Below are 20,348 nucleotides of genomic sequence, written 5' to 3'. Positions count from 1 at the left end.
CGTTGTAACATTTTAGTCAATTAAATCATTTAAAAATAATATGCATTATATATTCATTGCTACCATTCAACTCATTTGCTAGAACGTATTGAACACGAGCTGCAAAACGAGCCATTTCGACACCTCTAATAATGTTCATTTCATAGATTTATAAATAGGATATGTTAAACATTATTCCTTAAAACTATTCATTGAGAAAAAAATTTTACAAAAATAACATAAATATCAAAATAAATAAATTAATAATTAAATTTTTTTTCTACGAAAATTTCTACATGGGGATCTATTTGGCCAAAATGCAGCGTGTATGGGCTCCTCAAATCAACGGTCCAAAATTCAACAGCTTAAAAGGGGTATTTTAGTCACTAAGACATTACAGCATCGAGTTAGGGTTTATCACCGGATTCTTCTCCATCGATACTGGCGGCTATAAGAACTGAGGTTTGAGATTCGGAGAAAGCTTTTCTCCAGTTGACAGGAGGGAAGAACGAGAACGAAGAGGTGAGGAGAGCCGTTGACGGGCGGCGTTCTTTTGGTGAGTTTATTCGTGCTACTATGCTTTCTCCACTTATCCGATCTTTCTCTTATTTTTGTTTTTGTTTTTTTTCTTTTGATTCAACCGATTAGGAGATTCGTCTTTTTAGATTTACCTGCAGTATTAGTAGATCTGGTAATCCTATAGTTTACGGTTTTTTGAAGTTTGGTGCTACTTGGATTGAATAATTTTGATGATCCAGGCTTTCCTTTTTGTTAACTTGTTTTGTTTCTTATAAATCTGAAGTCTTATGTAGTTTTGGGATGTTCTGGATGTTTTTTTAGGATTCATTTTACGATTTCTGCCGAAACCCTTGGTTGGCTCAAGTTCAGCGTGGTAGGGGCGCCCTCTTCTAGCTTTTACGCAGTTAGGTTTTTTCTGTTGTCTTTGAAACAGACGCAGATTTCTGATTCAATCCTAGGTTTACTCTTCTTCTACGTTTTTTTTTTTTTTTGTATTTTTCGTCCTGAGTGAACTCATGTAGGATCTCGACTCATGAGAATTAATGTTATGCACACTATATTTTCTTGGTTTTCTTCTTTAATTTGTGAAGTTATTTTAAATTATTCCGAAATAGTAGATCTATTTAGATTCTTTGGATTTCATTGAACGCTGAGAAGCTTTTGGACGAGATAGGTCATGTGTTCGTTTTTTTGTTTTTTGTGTTTGGTTAATTCCACAATTAATAATGCGAATCTGCTTCTTTTTGTTCCTTTAGCATCTTTGTAATTGATTATTTTCTATTAGCAGTGTTGGATTTAGATCAATTTTTCTTTTTCTTTTTTATTATTTTGGGTGTATTTCGATCTTCTGCTTTTCAGGAAAATAAAGCTTTACTGCCCTACCGACTGCCAAATACTGCTTCAAAATGCAGAATGAAGAAGGTCAACTTGTGGATCTTTACATTCCCAGGAAATGGTATCTTTTATTCTATCCAATTTATGGTGCCTGATCTCTGTTTGTTTTATATATTACCGTGATTTTAAATTTCACTGATATTTGTCTTTGCTGTCTGATATTTTTTGGAAATCCTTCTGCAGCTCTGCAACAAACCAATTAATTAACGCCAAGGATCACGCAGCAGTCCAGATTAACATTGGTCATTTGGACGAGCACGGAGTTTATACTAGGACCTTTTCCACTTTCGCGCTTTCTGGATTCATCCGAGCTCAGGTTGGTGAACTTCCTTTTAATTTCCCTTTAATTCGCTTTTAACTGAACTGCTGTTTATAACTTCTTACTGCTGTCAATTCTTTATCGTGGTTTAGGCCCTTGTAAGTTGTAATTGTAATTATACTAGTTTTTAGTGTATTTAATTCTTATTTAGCTTTTGCGGCATTTACATGCATACCAACCCAATGCCATTGTATTACCTATCTAACAACATTTTTTTTTTAACATTTATGCCACACAAATCACTTATAGGTTGTTTGGTTTGTTGAAAAAGTATTGTTGTATAAGCTGAACGCAATGCAGCAGTAATGTTTTATATTTGGAGTAGTTTTAAGTTATTTGGTTCACCCTAAATAAACGTACAACTTTATAATTTTTTTGTTTGTTTTGAAATAGAATAAGAATAATGTATTTCATAGTTTTTGAGATGTTGTATAACTTATTGGCGATTATGGTGGAAGGCGGAGGCTGATGGTGGTGGCCATGGCAACAACTCGTAGTAGTGGCTAGAGGTGGTGGCAATCGACAACGGTTGCCAGAGTTAGTGGCAACCGATGACAGTGACCAAAGTTGGTGGTAGTCAATGACGGTTGTTGCCGGTGATGGAGACCGGTGGCAGTGGCCAAAGATGGTGGTGATCAGCGATAGTGGCCGGAGTTGGTGGCGAACAACTATGTCTACGGTTGATGGTGGTGGCTAATGCAGTGGATGACAACACTACATAAGGCCGTGTTTTTGGAATTCGGTTAAATCTATTGGATTTCAAATATAAATAAAATGAACTAAAAAATGAATTCAATTCATTCATATTTTACACTAATATTTTATACTAGATTTAATTGTCATCGTACCAAACGCCTGAAACCTAAAGTGTCCTACAAAATGAATGGATTCCTTTTACTGCCAACCAAACAAACCGTTAAACTTTCAAAAAGTGAGGTAAACCTTTTTATGCATAGGTACAATGGCATATTTATAAACTGAAGTGTTGGTGTTGTCTATGTAAATATATAAGAATTGAGCGGTACTTTTGTAAAAAATTCCTTGTTGGGCATAAAATATTCGAAAGTTGATGGTGTAAACTGTTGTCTTATTACTGAAAGGGATTGATTGGAGATTACATAAATCCATTTAGACAATGCTTCGTATGCTTAATTGCTTTGCTTGATTTTGTGTCATGCTTTAACCGTTGTACATAAATGCCTTAGGCTTTTGAAATCTTATGCCGTTCTGTATGTTCCTTTTCATATATACCCTTAATAAATGCATTTGGCCAATACAGGGCAGAAAAAAAATACATCTGCTTTTATTGAGAGACTAAATGCATATGAGATACTGTCGTTTGATTTCTTTCAATTAATTTTTAAGGTAAAGTTGAAATCCATTTGATTTTTAAAAGGTTTTTTTTTCTTGCATTGATTGGGTTTCAGTTAATTTTAAGCATTGTTTTACTTGGTAATATTTTATTGGCATATTTACCTACATGCCACATAATTCTTGTTTATTTATACCTATCATTTAAGCATTCATATTTACGTGTATTTGACTCAAATGTTTAATGTGACATCAAAAATATTACCATTACTTCTCTTTTAGAAGTGAAATGTACCTTTTCATGCATAGAGTTATGTAAAGAAAATTTTTAAGTGTAATATAAAATTTTGGGTGCTAGATATGTAAATACATAAGAATCATATGGTATGTAAGTTTTCTTTTTTAATTTAGCAGTATTTACTAACAATAACAACAACAACGGCAACAACAACAATAACAACAGAACCTTTATCCCACTAAGTGAGGTCGGCTACATGAATTCTTTTTCTTCGTTGCGTCCTATTTAGTGTCATATTTTATGATCATTTTTTATACAATATGCCCAAATCTTCCCAGGTCTATCTCTGTTTTTCTTAACATAAGTCGAATCTAAAACATCTACTCTTCTAATCAGATCATCGGATGGTCGACGTTTAATGTGGCCAAACCATCTAAGACGACTTTCTCTAATTTTGTTTGTCACTGGGGCTACACCAACCCTATCACGGATATAATCATTTCACTATCACGGATATAATCATTTCACATTTTGTCTCTAAGTGTAAAGCCACTCATCCACCTAATCATTCTCATATCGGCAACACTTAACTTAGTATTATGCTTCTCTTTTAAAGGCCAACGGTCAACATCATAGAGTGTTGCATGTCTCACCACTCTCTTATAAAATTTTCCTTTCAGTTTAAGTGGTACTTTTTTTAATCATACAAAAGGCCCGAAACACTCCACTTCAACCAACCAACTTGAATTTTACTACTAACATCTTCATCTATAGAATAACATCCCCATCTATATCACCATCACTTTGAACAATAGACCAGAGATACCTAAAGCGTTCACACTTAGTAATGATTTGATCACTCATAGTTACAACTCTGTCACTAGAGCTATTACTACTAAAATTATATCCTTATATTCAGTTTTAGTTCTACTCCAATGTAGACCTCTATAATTTTAAGTTTTCCCTGAACTCTTTCTTCAGTCTTATTCACAAGAAAAATATTATCAGCAAAAAACATACACCAAGGTACATCGTTCTGTAAATGTCCAGTAATCCAGTAAGACCATCCATAACTAAAGCAAAAAGATATGGGCTTAAAGCCGATCCCTGATGTAATCCAACAGAAATAGGAAAATATTTGGTCAATCCTTCTTCAGTTAGAACACAAGTAACAACTCTAGCATACATATCTTTAATGACTTGAACATAAGTCTTATCAACAACTTTCTTCTCAAGAACTCTCCAAAGGATATTTCTTGGATCTTTATCGTATTTTTCTAAATTAAATCAATAAAAATCAAATGTAGATTCTGCTTATTATCTATGAACTTCTCCATCAAACCTCTTAATAAATGTATAGCCTCCTTAGTAGACCTGTTCGACATAAATCCAAATTAATTATGTCTTTGTAATTTGTCTTAACCTATGTTCAATTACCCTCTCTCATAATTTTAAACTATGACACATCGACTTTATTCCTTTATAATTGACATCTTTTTAAGTTTTTAAAATAATATTAAAGAGTTTAGTAAGCCAAGAAATTCTCAAATCTCCTAAATATTTCCAGACTTTAATTGGGATATCATCAGGTCCTACCGACTTTTAACCTTTTGTTTTTTTAAAGCCTCATCAACTTTTTTTTACTAATGAGACGGTAAAAATGAAATGTTTTATTATTGTTACAATATTAAGATCACTATGGTCGGTCGTATTTTTAGAAACTTTATTAAAAAAATTATAAAAATAACTCACCCATCTATGTTGAATTTCTTTTTCTAAGAAAAACACTTTTTGATTTTTATCTTTAATACACTTTAATTGAGTTAAATCTTTACTTTTCTTATCTCTTTTTTTGACTAGTTTATACATATATTTTTCACTAAAAGCAAAATTTTTAGCGTCGCAGATTGTTTTTTAGACTCTGCGGGCTCTTTGATATTTTTTTCAATTCTCTAAGCTTTTACATTTAAACTAATTTTTATGGCTTAATTTCTTTTATTTTATCTTTTATTGCACATTATTATTCCGATACAAACTATTTTTATTTATAAAAAACTTTTTCCTTTTGATTCTCTAAGTACATCTTTTATTACATGTTTATTATTATTTGTTACTTTATCCCACATAATATTTATTTCTTCATGAATATCCCAAATTTTGAAATCTTGAATTTTACTCATAAAAATAATTTTATTTGTCTTTTAGGTTCCCACATCTAATTCTATGATGATGAGTTCTGGTATTTTTTTATTTTACAACTCTTCATATTAAAATCTAGAACTAATAATCAATGTTGGGTACTTGAATCCTCACTTGAAATGACTTTACAATTTTTACAATCTCGACAATCTCTTCTCATAAGAAAATAATCAATTTGTGTTTTATTAGATTCATTCTTATAAGTAATAAAATGTTCATCTGTTTTTTAAAATAAAGTATTAGTAATAATAAAATTATACGCTAAAACAAAATCTAAAATGACTCTACCTTCTTCATTAGAAACTCCAAACTGTAGTCACCATGAATATTTCTGAAATTTTCAACCACTCTATCGACTTATCTATTTAAATCTCCAATAAAAATTCTTTCTTCAAGAGGTATCATTTGTATTAAGTCTTCTAAGTTCTAGAATTTTTCTTTAAACCCTATATCTAAACTTACCAGAGGAGCATAAACACTTATAATATTAAAAAACTTAGTATCAATGTAATCTTAAGAGCTATAATTTTATCTATAACTCGATTATTTTTTACAACATAATCTTTCAAACTTTTATTTATAATAACACCTACACCATGTTTAGTGTTACTCTTACCAGAATACCAAAGCTAAAAATCTAAATTATCAATCTCCTTAGCCTATCTTTAACCCATTTTGTTTCTTGAATACATAATATATTAATCCTTCTATGAATAATAATATCAGCTAATTCCATTAATTTATCATTGAGAGTATTTATTTTCCAAGATATTATCATAATGTTAGTTCCATTAGTTTTATGGACTAACTTCTTTATCACAACCATCCGTAATGTGAAAACCTTGCTTATTTGACACTATACCTGGGCTTTGGTATAATGACTTTTGCACACTTTTCACTATATTCAGGTCATACAACACGTCGCTTTTAGGGGACGCCCTAGCACTTACACAATGATCAAAAGAATTCATGTCATGATTTTTTCAAAAAGTTTAACGCTGCATGTCGACTACTTAACGCAACCCTCCACTTTTCACATCCGGGCTTGGGACCGGCAATGACAGTATTTTGCAGGTCTCACCACCATCTTATAAAATTTTCTTTTCAGTCAAAGCGGCACTTCTCTATTACACAATAGGTTGAAGCATTCCTCCACTTCAACCAATCAACTTGAATTCTACTAATAACATCCCCATCAATATTATCATCATTTTGAACAATAGACCCTTGATAAGAAATATTTACTTGGATATAACAAAATTTTTATGTATTTATATATCTCACACTTAATTTTTCACGACCCGACCTAGGAGTTTGAAATTAACAAGGCGTAAACTAACAGTCGGACAAAGGAAAATTGTCAAATAGTTTCTTTTCATATTTAAACATAATCCAAGACACAAAAGAATTATTTTATTTCATAAAATCTTAATTTAAAATAATTTATTTATATTCAGATTTTACAAATAACAAAATGTAAATCTGAAATATTATAGCTATCAGTTTGAGCTTTTCGGTGTTTCTACAACACACTCTGTGATTCATTTATACTATAATAGAACTTTTTCGAAATTGTTATGAGTTGAATGTTTGAGTTAAACTACTCAGTGGGTAAAATATTTATAAATTATAGTGATTGTCATTTTTAAAATATTTTTATAAAAATACAGCAAGCAGTAATGATACTTTGAGCAGGGAAAAAAAAATAACAGTAAAGAAAAAAATTTTCTGGTTATTTTTATTCATTTTAATTATAACTTCTTTCATTAGGAGTCACCTGTTTAAACACATACTAAGAGTATAAATTTTTTTCAGCCCACCATAAAGTTTGACATCTATTTTCATTTCAATCTCAATTTAGCATGGACAATTACATTGCATCCCTTTTCAGTATTTTAGGTGTGACTTCTTGTGTCCATGTTTAATCTTATTTTATTTATTTCTTCTATTTAAGATTTGGAAATATAAACTTTTACATTTTAGAAGAAATACTGGAAGCAGTAAAAAGAGTTGCTTTTGTTTTCTTAAATAAATGAAGTTATTGTAAAATTAAAAAAAACATATTTATTCACCTGTACAGGAAGTTGTAGTTTGCTAAACTAGTGTATATCAATATTAATCAAATTTAAATTGTTATTGTAAGTGTCCTTAAAGAACAGATTGATCGTAGGAAAATGACAATAAACTATAGTCTGTCCGGGTTATAATTTGTTGAACGAGTTTATATCAATAATAATCAAATTTAAATTATTATAGATGTACTTAAACAATAGATTGATCCAAGGAAAATAACGATAAACTATAGTCTGTACAGGTTTGCAAATATGTTTTTTGTTTTATAATAATTATATTTATTTATGAAGACGATACAATTTTTTAATGTTTTTAGTATTTCTTTTAAAATGTAAATTTCATGTTACTCAAATATTAAACAAAACGATACAATTTCATGTTTTAAAACATGAAAATTTCATGTTTCTCAAATTTCCTGTTGGATAGTTTTTGCCTTCCGATAGTCAGTCAGTGCACTTCTTGGTAATTTGAAGCTTTTTGGCTAAGTCGTGGCATAATGTTTCTTATTTGCACACATAGCACTTAAAATTTGGGGCATTTACATAAATAGCATTCAATTCTTTTGTATTCACATATCTCAACCCCAAATCTTCATATTTATCCACAATCCACTCATTTCTTTCCTATCATATCAAATCTATCACAAATTATTTTTGTATACAACTCCCTTTACATGCATGGGTAAATTGGTATGCAGATAAATATCAAAGTTTTGATGTGAGATGGATAAATACATAAGAATTTGTTGTTATGTATGTGAGTCCCTTAAATTTTAATATCACATAAAAAAAATAGCAATATTAAGACTTTTCAATATGTTTGTGACGTAATTTCATGAATATCTCCATGAAATATCTGTGTTTTTTCTTTGTAGGGAGATGCGGACAGTGCTCTTGATAGGCTGTGGCAGAAAAAGAAGGCTGAAATTCGTCAGCAGTAGAGCGGGCAAGTAATCAGTAGTAATGGCTGCTGGCTTTTGGGTGTGTTTATGCTATTTTGTTCTCTCTTTAGAACCCGTTTTATGATTTAAATATTCATGATTGCGCAGCGGTTGTTCTTTTGATCGTTTTTGTTCCCAGTTTGAAATTTCGATGCTTCCTGCTTGTTTGTTTTAGGACTGTGACAAGAAATTATTTTGAGACAATTTTTTTTACAATCTCTTCTTAGCACTTGATATATCACTACTTTTATATGTTTTCTTTTTGAGCCTTGCAATGCTTCACTTTCTGGATTTATTTTATTTATAATTACCATTCAATGCCTTTGTATTTTACATATTTAACACCTAAAATTATAAGTTTTACATACATGTTACCTTACACAATGTATGAAATGAAAGATTTGAGGGGTATAAATATAAAAAATAAAATTTAGTCAGCTATATTGATAGAATCGGATGGTATGGTATGTATGTAAATGCCCCAATTTTTGAACGTGGGATTCTCCAAACCTATATTTTCCGTTATTATTTTTCATTCAACGTCAACTATTTTTCATTTATTATATTTAATAATATTTGCGGATGTGTCATTTATCTTGTACATTTATTTTTGCTGATTCAATCCATAACTCTATTTATATTAATTGATTTTTCAACTAAATGATTTACCATTTTTTAAAAGGTGCAAGTTACAACTACATAAAGATCACGCCGAAACTTGCTATTTACAAATGGACCACTTTCACCCATTATTAAAGCTCACTCAAATATCTAAAACAATCCAATCCATTGTAAAATCCGAACCCCTATTTTTCGTTTCTGTCAACGTCTACATATTTATTTTCGCATGCATCTCTGCATGCGGTGTCCGATCCTGGCCGTAGATCACGGTGATCTACGGTCAGGATTATTTCTGTTTTTTCTTATAAAAAAAAAAAAATTCGGTGGGGCCCACCGAAATACATCGGGACCGTAGATCAGGTGATCTACGGTCCGGATCGGGCACCGCACGCAAGCTGCGTGCGGTGGCCGATCCGTATGGAATAATTTTTCGTAAATATCAGTGTGCTGGGTGGGCTGCAGGTAGTATTCCCTTATTAGAAAATAGTGACTTATTCGCTTTCTAATGATGCTTTGCTTAGCATTAAATTTACTTTCTCTTAAAAAAATGTTCTATATATATTTAATTAGACACGAAATCAATAAATTTTATTTATGAAATGAGTGTTGGAAGTAGTTTTTGAAATTTAATTAAGAGTCGATTTGTTTGGACTAAGCCTTATATAAATTTATGCGTTCGATTGACAAGTCGAAAACAAGTTTATTCAAATTAATAAATATATGAATCTCAACATCTCCTTGAAATCAAAAGATTAAAGGAATCAAATTTAAATATTTATATTTATATAAACTCGTTCAATATTTACGTAATAACGATAATTTTTCATTATTTATCATATTTAAATTTAAATAATTTTCTATTTAATAAAAAACATATTACAATATTCTATTAAGATAACATTATGCAACATCATACTCAAAAGTAGGGGTGTTAACGAGCCGAACACGAACTGAGCATGGTTCGCTCGTTTGCTCAAAAGTGTGTTCGTGTTCGGCTTGTTTGCTTAACGAGACTAACGAGCTGTTCACGAACAAATAGTCATTTTAACAACCTTAATCATATAGTCATAAGACAATAATTGTTTGAGCAAGATTTAAAAATTATTATTTATATTAAAACTTCTTTCGAATCTAATTTAATAATTTTTATTCTATTTAATAATTTTTATTCTATTTTTTTAATCAATATTTTAATTGATTATAAATCTTTGTAGACTTGTAGCCAATTAATTAGAATTTTTTAAAATATTACTTTATATATATATATATATATATAAACTTGATGAATAGTATTTCGAGCTAAAACGAGCCGAATATGAACAAACACATCTTAGTTCGTGTTCGGCTCCTTAACTTATCGAACGAAATTAACGAACCGTGTTGACAGCCCTACTCAAAAGCTGAACTCGGCCCCCTTTGAACAAAATAGATTAAATTCACACATCACAGCCAAGACAGCAAGCTGAAAATGACACGTACGATTATTAGAACTCACAAAGACAATTTCTGACATGATACGAGAGACGCTTATTTAGAACATAAATAGACTGAATCCCTTTCCCTCTTCATGTTTATTGGCAAACGATAAGGCTCTGAATGAAACCACACCGACAACTTTGGCCGTCCCTCGCCCCATGTCTAATCTTCAAACCTGCAAAATAATAAATTTTAATCAGATTTAATTAGAATTGATGACTGTTAACTGAATAGATAATTAATGATTAATTGATATATATCAAACTATTGCTTCACATTTAATTGGTTCATTAAATTAAATATTAATTAGCTTGATAATTAAGTAATTAAAAATTAATCATGTTTGTCATCTATGATTCAATAAAAAATTTGCTAAATTTTAATTTATAAAATTTAATAAATCCTAGAATCTTAGAATTTGTGGTAGAGCTTCTTCTTATATTTATCTACCACCCAAGACCTATGTAATATATCAAACTCCTGAAATTTACATTTTACATTTATGGCACTCAAATTTTTCATATCACATCAAAAATATTAGATTATTTTCTTTTAAATTAAAATACACTTTTTCAAGCATAAGCAGCTCGTGCTCGACTCATTTATATTTCAAGCTCAAAAAGTGTGTTCGTATTTAGCTCGTTTGTTTAGCGAGCCGAAAAAAGAGTCGTTTTGACAACCCTAATCACGTAGCCATAAGATGTTAAGGATTGGGGCAAGATTTAAAAATCATTTGAATCTAATAAATTAATTTTTATTTTATTTTCTTCATTAACACTTTTAATTGATTATAAATCTTTTTAGCCTTATAGTCAATTAATTTTTTTTAAAAATACTATTTATCAAAGATATATATATAATTGATTAGTACTGTTTCGAGCCAAAACGAGCCGAACACGAACGAACAAATATTTGTTTGTGTTGTTCGCGTTCGGCTCGTTAACTTAGCGAACGAGCCGAATACGAGTTGTTCGCGAACAACGAGCCATTGTGACAGCCCTAGTTGAAATGTCTGTAAAAATTGAAATTTAAGTTTTAGATGTGTAAATACGTCTAAATTGAGTTGAAACTATGTAAATCTTCAGATTTTGTTTTAAATAAATAAAAAATACCGCCCAATTCTCATGCATTTATATATATTTAACACTTAAAATTTATTTTTTACATTCATACAACTCGAAGTTCTTTGTACATATAAAATATATAGCTATTTTAGTTTTTTTTTTTAAGTGAAATATATAGCATATATATAAATTAAAGTTTAGGTGTTAGATATGTAAATACATAGTATATGTGTAAATCTTCCAAATAATTTCTAGAGGCCACACCAAACATTAATATTTATAGATTAACCACCCAGATATTTTTTTTGAACTACCAAACGATTTGATGTGACGATCAAGTTAATGAGAATTTGAGGTTAGGGTTTCATTTGTAAATAGCAAGTTGCGAGTGGTGTTCATCATCGTGATCCCTCAAACCAGAGGAATTATTGCATGCTGACACCGCATGCATCTCTGCATGCGGTGTCCGATACGACCTGAATTATTTCAATTTTTTTATTAAAAAAAAATAGATGGGGCCCACTAAAATTCATCGACACCGTAGATCTACGGTCTGGATCGGACACCGCGCGCAAGCTACTTGCTGTGTCCGATCCGTATAGAATAATTTTTTCCTCAAACCAACCCTATGTTCTCAGATCCCGAAACAATTAGAAATAAGAGATCAGGAAAAAAATACCTCAGAGGTAGCCAGGGATTGCTCTGCAACCAGCCCCTCTATTCTACGATACGATCCCTTCCCCGCTATGCAATGCGGAATCGTCGCGAATAAGGAAAACGAGAGCACTTCGGATAAGAACGCAGACTGGAAATCCAGCTTTTGAACATCGGGATGTGCGACGATTCCAGTGATTGGAAGCCAGCCGAAAAACTTGAAGACCTTGATGCCCTCGAGATCGGAGATCTGGCCATAGGAAAGCTTGCCCTTCACTTTTTTGTCGTAGAAGACAATTTCGATGAACTTAACGTAGCACTTAGAAGAGAGATGCACTTCGAATTCTCCATTGCCGCCGAGCGAGTAGCTTATAACGGAGTCGGGGAGGAGACCCGGCGGGAGGCCGTACTTGGAGAGCTCTTCGTGGACTGTAGAGGTGGCGGCCGATGCGGCGGCGAGGAGAAGGGATGCGGTTGCTGCTAAGAGGAGCTTGCAGATCGCCATTCTCTCACTAATTTTTAATGCTGTGGGAGGAAATGGTCGGGGAGAGTAGTATTATAGCGGGGAAGAAGAAGTTGAACAGCAGGTGGGTGGGAACCACCAAGCCTATGTATTATTGAGGTTTGTGTTATTTGATTTCTGTTGGCAATTCGTCTTCAGATCTTTTATTTTGAGATTTACTGCAGCAACAGTCATAAGATTAAACAATAGCAGTGCTCTTGGTTGTTATCATTTTATGGAAAGTCGGTTTGAATAAACTTTCTCCCACCCTTTTCCCAAAATATTGTAAAAGGAACTACAGCTGATTACATGCTAAATTAAGCCAGGCTACTTTTTTGCGTTGTCAATTGTCCATCTCCCTACCTCACCTATATAGACTCAAGCTTGTCCTCAGTACTTGCACATGCATACGCTCATGCACTGTCGCACAATACAATAAATTAAAACAATTAAATTGAATGCTGGATCTATAATTTATACATGGTTTTTTGTTTCTTGCATGAATTATTGAATGCTGGATTCTTTCTTCTAATCGTTATTGTGCATATTGTTCATAGTTGCGGGACTTAGAGAGGGATTGCTGATGCACTTTATGAAGAAATTTGTGCTTATTATGTTTTCGATGTTGGCTTAAGGACCGATAAGGATTGTTTTAATTATCACATGTTAAACTGTGAGCTATTTAAAATTGTTCACCAATGATTTTGGCCTTGTTTTAGGAAACTTCCTTACTTCTTTCTGTTTCAGAGACTGTTTCAGAGAAAGTCATTTATTCGTTTGTTAACTTCTTTGGTTATGCTTTTTTAAGAAAATGCTTTTAATAAAACTTCATTTATTCATCAATATTTCAGAACGTTATTTTTGTTGAACTTTAAAAAGCTGCTTTTCTTAAAACTGCTTTTTTTAAAAAATTTATAAAAAAAAGGCATAAAGAAATAATGCCTTAGTGAGAGTTTTTATCGTCTATTTTGTCCTCGATTGAAATTGCTTGGCGATAATTGCTGGTTATGCTTGATTTGTCAGATTGCATACATTTTCTTTCTTAGTAAGTTGGTAGCTGTTAATTTTTTTTTTTATTTTATGATTTTCGTTTGGTTGAGTATGATGATCTATATAACCTTTTTGGTTTTCCACTTTGCTATCATTCCTCAAGTAGAAGCTTAAAAAGGGGAAATTATCCCAAATTGTTCATTTCAAGTAGTAGGCTTAAGGGTCTATTTGAGACAGCTGTAGCTTATTGACTAATCTGCTGATAAGCAGCTTACCCGGATAAGTTGTTTTGGGCTGTTTGAAAACAATTGATTTGCAACTGTTTATGAATAAATGATTATTCTGTCCCTGTTAAGCAATGTTGTTTGCAACAAAACTGTTTATGGTATAAAAAATAATGTAATTCCAATCGAGGGTCCCTGGGATCGCCGTAAATCCGGAGGAGGAAAGGGAGCCAAAGCTTCTTGTGTGCATGCTCTGGGCGAGCCGAAATTGGAGAGAGAGACGAGAGAGCTCGCGCGTTTCCGAATCCACCGATCGAACGTGAAAAACAAATACGGTGTTTTCAAAACACCTAACGTGTAAATAAGCTGCCCCAAAGGGGGCCCAAGTTGATTGTAGTCAATGGTCACTGTTATAAAAGTGGTTTGATGATGGATCTATGAGATTCTCTGCTGTCCCATATATTTTACCATTTCTCTTTGTGGCATGCTTTAGATTTTGTAATTGGATTTATAACATGAATACTATCTATTTACACGGGCATGTTTGCCATAGCATCTGCACAAGATCTTTGTATTTGCTGAGTACATGAATACTATCTATTTACACGGGCCTATTCGTGCTTGGCACCGATTCAAGGAAATTCCTTCGCGCAGCCAACTAATCTCGCGAAACCGAATTTGCCTCTGCGTCGCCAAATGCCTCTATCGCGCTCAAATCCTAATCGCGAACCTCCTTGCCGAAGCCTGCTGCCTGGTCGCGAAATATCGCCTTTGCCTGTCGTGTAAGAAGCCCCTGTCTGTCGCAGAAGATCACCTCTGCCTGTCGCGGAAGAAGCCCAGATGCACGATTCGCCTCTGTCGCGATCCTATTCCTCCCCTCCCGCAATCGCGAACCACCGCACAATCGCCGAATCTCCTTCTGCGAAATCGCGAACTTTCTGTGCGGCCGAAATTTTTTTCTTACCTGCCCTAGAACTTAGCTCTGATACCAATAATTAAGAAATTATAGCAAAGAAAAAAACAAAAATCGATACAAATCCAGAAGAACACGGAGATTTAACGAGGTTTGGCAAAGATGCCTACGTCCTTGAGAGCAGAGCGGTAAATTTCACTATTTCAGATGTGTCCAGCACATACCCATAGGGTTATAAAATCACTAACACGCCCTCGCTCCCCCCAACCCACTAAATTCCAAGACACACCTCTTCAATTCCAAGAGACACTTTTCTTCATTCTAGGAGATACACCTCTTTAATTTCAAGAGACACTCCTCTTCATTCCAGGAGACGCACATCTTCATTCCAGGAGACTCCAAATTCTGGTATATGAGTCATATCTAACATATTTATTGGGTGGTTAATTATGCATTTAGTTAGGTATTGATGTCATTGTAGGTTCCTCATAGCTTTCAAATTCTTAACCTATGGTGAGAGAGAGAGAGAGAGCGAGAGAACCTGAGGATCGCCGTAAATCCGGAGGAGGCAAGGGAGCCAAAGCTTCTTCTGTGCATGCTCTGGGCGAGCCGAAATCGGAGAGGGAGACGAGAGAGCTCGCACGTTTCCGATTAATTTTACTTCTGTTTTAACTGCGACAGCAAGCATTGACTTTAGTTTTTGTGGAGACAAAGAAAGGAGCTGATTCCTTGGAACACTGGTTATGTATGAATGGATTTCCTGCGACTTCTATTCATGGAGATAGAACACAGCAAGTAAGATATCTGTTCCTGTTATTGTTGTCGGCCATCTGCTTAGCAGTTCGTTTGATGCATCTAAATTCCTTCATATATGCTTTTATGCTTGTTAGTTTTTGTGGAGACAAAGAAAGGAGCTGATTCCTTGGAACACTGGTTATGTATGAATGGATTTCCTGCGACTTCTATTCATGGAGATAGAACACAGCAAGTAAGATATCTGTTCCTGTTATTGTTGTCGGCCATCTGCTTAGCAGTTCGTTTGATGCATCTAAATTCCTTCATATATGCTTTTATGCTTGTTTGGTGGGGTATGGATGATTCAACCTTCAAGAAATCTGTTAGTGGGTGTATTCTCTTGTGATTCTTTTTTGTCACTTAGGAGAAAAGGAATTTGATACGATTCAAGCAATCCACAAAAAATAGGGCAAATGAATATTTTATTGCAAGAACATCAAAAAACATGAATATATAAGATAATCACCTGCAATTTGAGAGGTAGGAAATCTCTCACAAATCCTAACCCTAAGGCTCAAGACAACAATCTTTTGCATAACCTTAACCCTAAATATATTAGCCAATTTATACTAAACAATAATAAATAATTAAAGACTAAGTTGTTCTGAGACGTTGGCGTAAAAATACTCCCATCCCAAAAATACACTTATCGTCAAGGTGGAAGAGAGAAAATTGTTAGTGGATGCAATCATATGGCTCCCCACATAACAACGCTCCCCTCCCAAAAATACACCCTCATTAGTTAGAAATGCAGTCTTGTGCATTTTCTTCGGTTTTATCCGAAACTGTTGGTATCCTGACTTCAAATTAGTTTGGGAGAAAAATGCAGCCTCAAAATACTCATTCAGTACCTCATCGATCATTGGAATCTCTACGAAGTCTCTATTATGTGTCTCTTCCTTGCGATGCAATTCAATCAAGTATCCCAACCCCGTGTTTTGAATTGAACTTACCATAATCTTGAACATTACTGAAGTCTTGCACAAATTATAATCACCGTCAAAACCACCATCTTAGTCCCCCTCTTAAATACTCCACAATGTTAGATTCAAACACTTACAAACTTCCATGCTCATCTCAACCTGTCTCATTCCCATTATTACCCGTGAATATTTTTCCTCACAGAAGACTGCCACGGCAAAGGGCACTGACGTGGTTGGTGATCCATGCCACAATCCTTTCCGTCGATATTTTCTGGCCCCGAATTGCAAGTTATCTCGTTTCTCCTGTTGCCACTCATTTCAAACCTCTATGTTGCGTCATTACCTTGAGATGTTACCGCTCGAATCTATTCCCTACTTCTTCTCTTAATCCTGCGTGCTTTAGTTTGTTCCAGCGATTCAGATGTCATGCGATTTCTTCCAATTGTGGTCGTTCGAGTCTGTTCCCAGCTCCTTTACTAGATTTTGGCTACTTTCGTTTGTTCCAATCATCTGGTGTCGTGCCATTCCTTCCAAGTGCTGCCTCTCATGTCCGCTCTTATTCCTTTGCTTAATTGTGCGGCTCTAGATCAGCCTAAGGCGACGATGCTGCCCTAATGTTGCATAATTTCTTCAGATTGTTGTTGCTCGAGTCTAATTCCTATGCCCTTGCTCGATCCTGCAGCGGGCAATGGTCCATTTGCGTATAACTCCATGAACTTCATCATTTCTTCCATAACCATGAATCTCTCTTCCGTGGACAACCTACCTCTCGATAGTTGAGAAACGCTCCTTTCCAGATCTGATTTGGTTCAACTCTTTCTCTAATATCTTCTCCAAACCATCCTTTTTTGTCGTAATTACTCTTGAGTCGGTTTTGGAACTCTATTATAGTGTGATCCCGTCGTTTGGCTTCCCAGTCGTCTCAATTCGTGACGGTATCGCAGTACGGTTAGGTCACGCTCTTTGCGATTTTGTTTGATTCCTCAACAATCTCGATCATGACTTTATATTGAACCATCATGATCATGTGTGACGTTCATTCATGTACGCTGCAATCCTATCATTTGGCTTGCCAACCTTCACAAATCGCCGTTGTATTGCCGCTCGATTTGGGTAATTAGACACGAAATTTAGATCATATTTAAATTTAAATAATTTTCTATTTAATAAAAACATATTACAATATACTATTAAGATGCATTATGCAACATCATACTCAAAAGCTAAACTCCGCCCTCTTTGAACAAAATAGATTAAATTCACACATCACCGCCACGACAGCAAGCTGAAAATGACACGAGAGATTATTAGAACTCACAAAGACAATTTCTGAAATGATACGAGAGATGCTTCCCTTTCCCTCTTCATGTTTATTGGCAAACGATAAGGCTCTGAATGAAAACCACACCCACAACTTTTGCCGTCCCTCACCGCATGTCTAATCTTCAAACCTGTAAATAATAAAATTTAATCAGATTTAATTAGAATTGATGGCTGTTAACTGAATACATAATTAATGATTAATTAATATATATCAAACTATTGCTTCACATTTAATTGGTTCATTAAATTTCTAATTAATTATTAATTAGCTTGATAATTAAGTAATTAAAGATTAATCATGTTTGTCATCTATGATTCAATCAAAGATTTGCTAAATCTTAATTTATAAAATTTAATAAATCCTAATAACTGGAATCTTAGAATTTGTGCTAGAGGTGCTTCTTATATTTATTTACCACCCAAGACCTATGTAATATATCAAACTCCTGAAATTTACATTTTACATTTATAGCACTCAAATTTTTCAAAGAGAGATAAAATATAAAATATATAGCTATTTTAGCTTTTTTTTTTAAGTGAAATACATAGCATATATATAAATTAAAGTTTAGGTGTTAGATATGTAAATACATAATAGCTGAGTGGTATATGTGTAAATCTTCCAAATAATTTCCAATGAAATGAAAGGATAATTACATAGAGGCCACACCAAACATTAAGATATATAAATTAAAGACCAGATATTTTTTTTTTGACCTATCGAACGGTTCGATGTGACGATCAAGTTAATGAGAATTTGAGGTTAGGGTTTGATTTGTAAATAGCAGTGTATGTAATCGCCCAAAATAAAAACCCTAATCCTCCCTAAGCAGAACAAAAAAAAGGAAAAACCACTGAAGCTCATCATCGCGATCCCTCAGACCAATCCAATGCTTTCAGATCCCGAAACAATTAGAAATAAGAGATCAGGAAAAAAAATACCTCAGAGGTAGCGAGGGCTTGCTCTGCAACCAGCCCCTCTATTCCACGATACGATCCCTTCCCCGCTCTGCAATGCGGAATCGTCGCGAATAAGGAAAACGGAAGCACTTCGGATAAGAACCCTACCTGGAAATCCAGCTTTTCATCATCGGGATGTGCGACGATTCCAGTGATTGGAAGCCAGGCGAACAACTTCTTGACCTTGATGCCCTCGAGATCGGAGATCTGGCCATAGGAAAGCTTGCCCTTCACTTTTTTGTCGTAGAAGACAATTTCGATGAACTTAACGTAGCACTTAGAAGAGAGATGCACTTCGAATTCTCCATTGCCGCCGAGCGAGTAGCTTATAACGGAGTCGGGGAGGAGACCCGGCGGGAGGCCGTACTTGGAGAGCTCTTCGTGGACGGTGGAGGCGGCGGCTGATGCGTAGGCGAGGAGAAGGGATGCGGTTGCTGCTAGAAGGAGCTTGCAGATCGCCATTCTCTCTCTAATTTTTTGTGCTGTGGGAGTAAATGGTCGGGGAGACTGGTTTTATAGCGGGGAAGAAGAAGTTGAACAACAGGAGGCTGGGGCCCACCACGTTCCGACGTGTACGGTTAAAGAATAAAATATGAATGCCGATGCATTATTGAGAATTGATTATTAACTAAAACAAATGAAGTTGACTCCGCCAATGGTTTGCAGAATTTTTTTTTAAATGTCAGATAAATATTTAGTTAGGTTGATTTGTAACTAATTTTGAAAATAAAAATTGATTAGGTATTAAAATAATTATTTTTAATGTTAAAAATTTTATTGGAGCATGGAATTAAAAGTATTTTTTGAGTTATATTTTATGTGCTAATTACGGCAGTCTCATGGCTCGTTTGGGTCAGCTTAAAACAACAGGTGACGTTTTGAAAATGAGGTTCTATAGTTTGTTTTGCACGTTTCAACTGTGTTTTGGAAATTACGGTTTCTATTTTGCGAATAACATCATCTGCAGGATGATCCCCGCGGGCGGCTTTTCCTTCGTTCTGTTTAGTCTCGAATTACTCTGCTGCCCTCCAATCACGATCGAATTCTCTACGCTACATTCCTTTTCCTTCGGTCGCGATCGAGCTTGCAGAGCCGTTCCCTGCTTCTTCGGCACTTCTCTTCCAAGCAAGGCTTGTTCCTTCAACACAGCTTCCTTAGCAGGCAAACTGCTTCCTGCTTCTCCTCCTCCTCCACCACCTCCTCCACCAACATTAGCCCACCGACTGCCAAAGTGATGGACTTCGATGGCTCACTCATCGAATTCTCTCGGTTGGTTAAAGTATCCCACGTTCTCGGCCAAAACTATACCTCCTCCATTCTCTATGAGAGGATAAGTGAAGTTAGTGTTGGGGGAGTTGGAGATATGATTTATATGATTTGGGAGAGAAGAAGAGCTTTGGGTTTTAGGATATTGAAATGATGCAGATTTGA

The 20,348-nt window shown here is 34.3% G+C and overlaps 2 protein-coding genes across 3 annotated transcripts; one reads left to right on the top strand and one right to left on the bottom strand.

The window, feature by feature from the left end:
- Window positions 1-403: 403 nt before the first annotated feature.
- LOC110023411 (40S ribosomal protein S21) lies at window positions 404-8,665 on the top strand. The gene is made up of 4 exons (XM_020722820.1): window positions 404-535; window positions 1,357-1,453; window positions 1,576-1,708; window positions 8,407-8,665. Exons 2-4 carry the CDS (start codon window positions 1,404-1,406, stop codon window positions 8,470-8,472), a joined length of 249 nt encoding a protein of 82 aa, XP_020578479.1. The 5' UTR covers window positions 404-535; window positions 1,357-1,403; the 3' UTR covers window positions 8,473-8,665.
- Window positions 8,666-10,550: 1,885 nt separating this feature from the next.
- Window positions 10,551-19,410, bottom strand: LOC110023365. 2 transcript variants are annotated; one of them, XM_020722746.1, is made up of 3 exons: window positions 19,101-19,407; window positions 12,313-12,513; window positions 10,551-10,744 (listed from the first exon to the last, which is right to left on the bottom strand). In XM_020722746.1, exons 1-3 carry the CDS (start codon window positions 19,377-19,379, stop codon window positions 10,739-10,741), a joined length of 486 nt encoding a protein of 161 aa, XP_020578405.1. In that variant the 5' UTR covers window positions 19,380-19,407; the 3' UTR covers window positions 10,551-10,738. The 2 variants fall into 2 exon arrangements, with proteins under 2 accessions (XP_020578405.1, XP_020578406.1); XM_020722747.1 differs by lacking the exons at window positions 10,551-10,744; window positions 12,313-12,513 and adding an exon at window positions 17,797-18,085 and having other exon boundaries at window positions 18,900-19,410.
- Window positions 19,411-20,348: the final 938 nt, after the last annotated feature.

The sequence above is a fragment of the Phalaenopsis equestris genome, unplaced genomic scaffold, assembly GCF_001263595.1.
Source record: "Phalaenopsis equestris unplaced genomic scaffold, ASM126359v1 Scaffold000224, whole genome shotgun sequence".
Lineage (NCBI taxonomy): Eukaryota > Viridiplantae > Streptophyta > Magnoliopsida > Asparagales > Orchidaceae > Phalaenopsis > Phalaenopsis equestris.
Note: the sequence above shows the minus strand (reverse complement) of the source record. Positions and strands in the feature narration are given on the sequence as shown.

Bases quoted from the DNA above. Each gene is read 5' to 3' on its own strand.
- LOC110023411 (XM_020722820.1), top strand. From the start codon at position 1,404: ATGCAGAATGAAGAAGGTCAACTTGTGGATCTTTACATTCCCAGGAAA. The intron at 1,454-1,575 runs GTATCTTTTATT...ATCCTTCTGCAG, and splicing joins CTTTACATTCCCAGGAAATG to CTCTGCAACAAACCAATTAA. The intron at 1,709-8,406 runs GTTGGTGAACTT...TTTTCTTTGTAG, and splicing joins CTGGATTCATCCGAGCTCAG to GGAGATGCGGACAGTGCTCT.
- LOC110023365 (XM_020722747.1), bottom strand. From the start codon at position 19,379: ATGGCGATCTGCAAGCTCCTTCTAGCAGCAACCGCATCCCTTCTCCTC.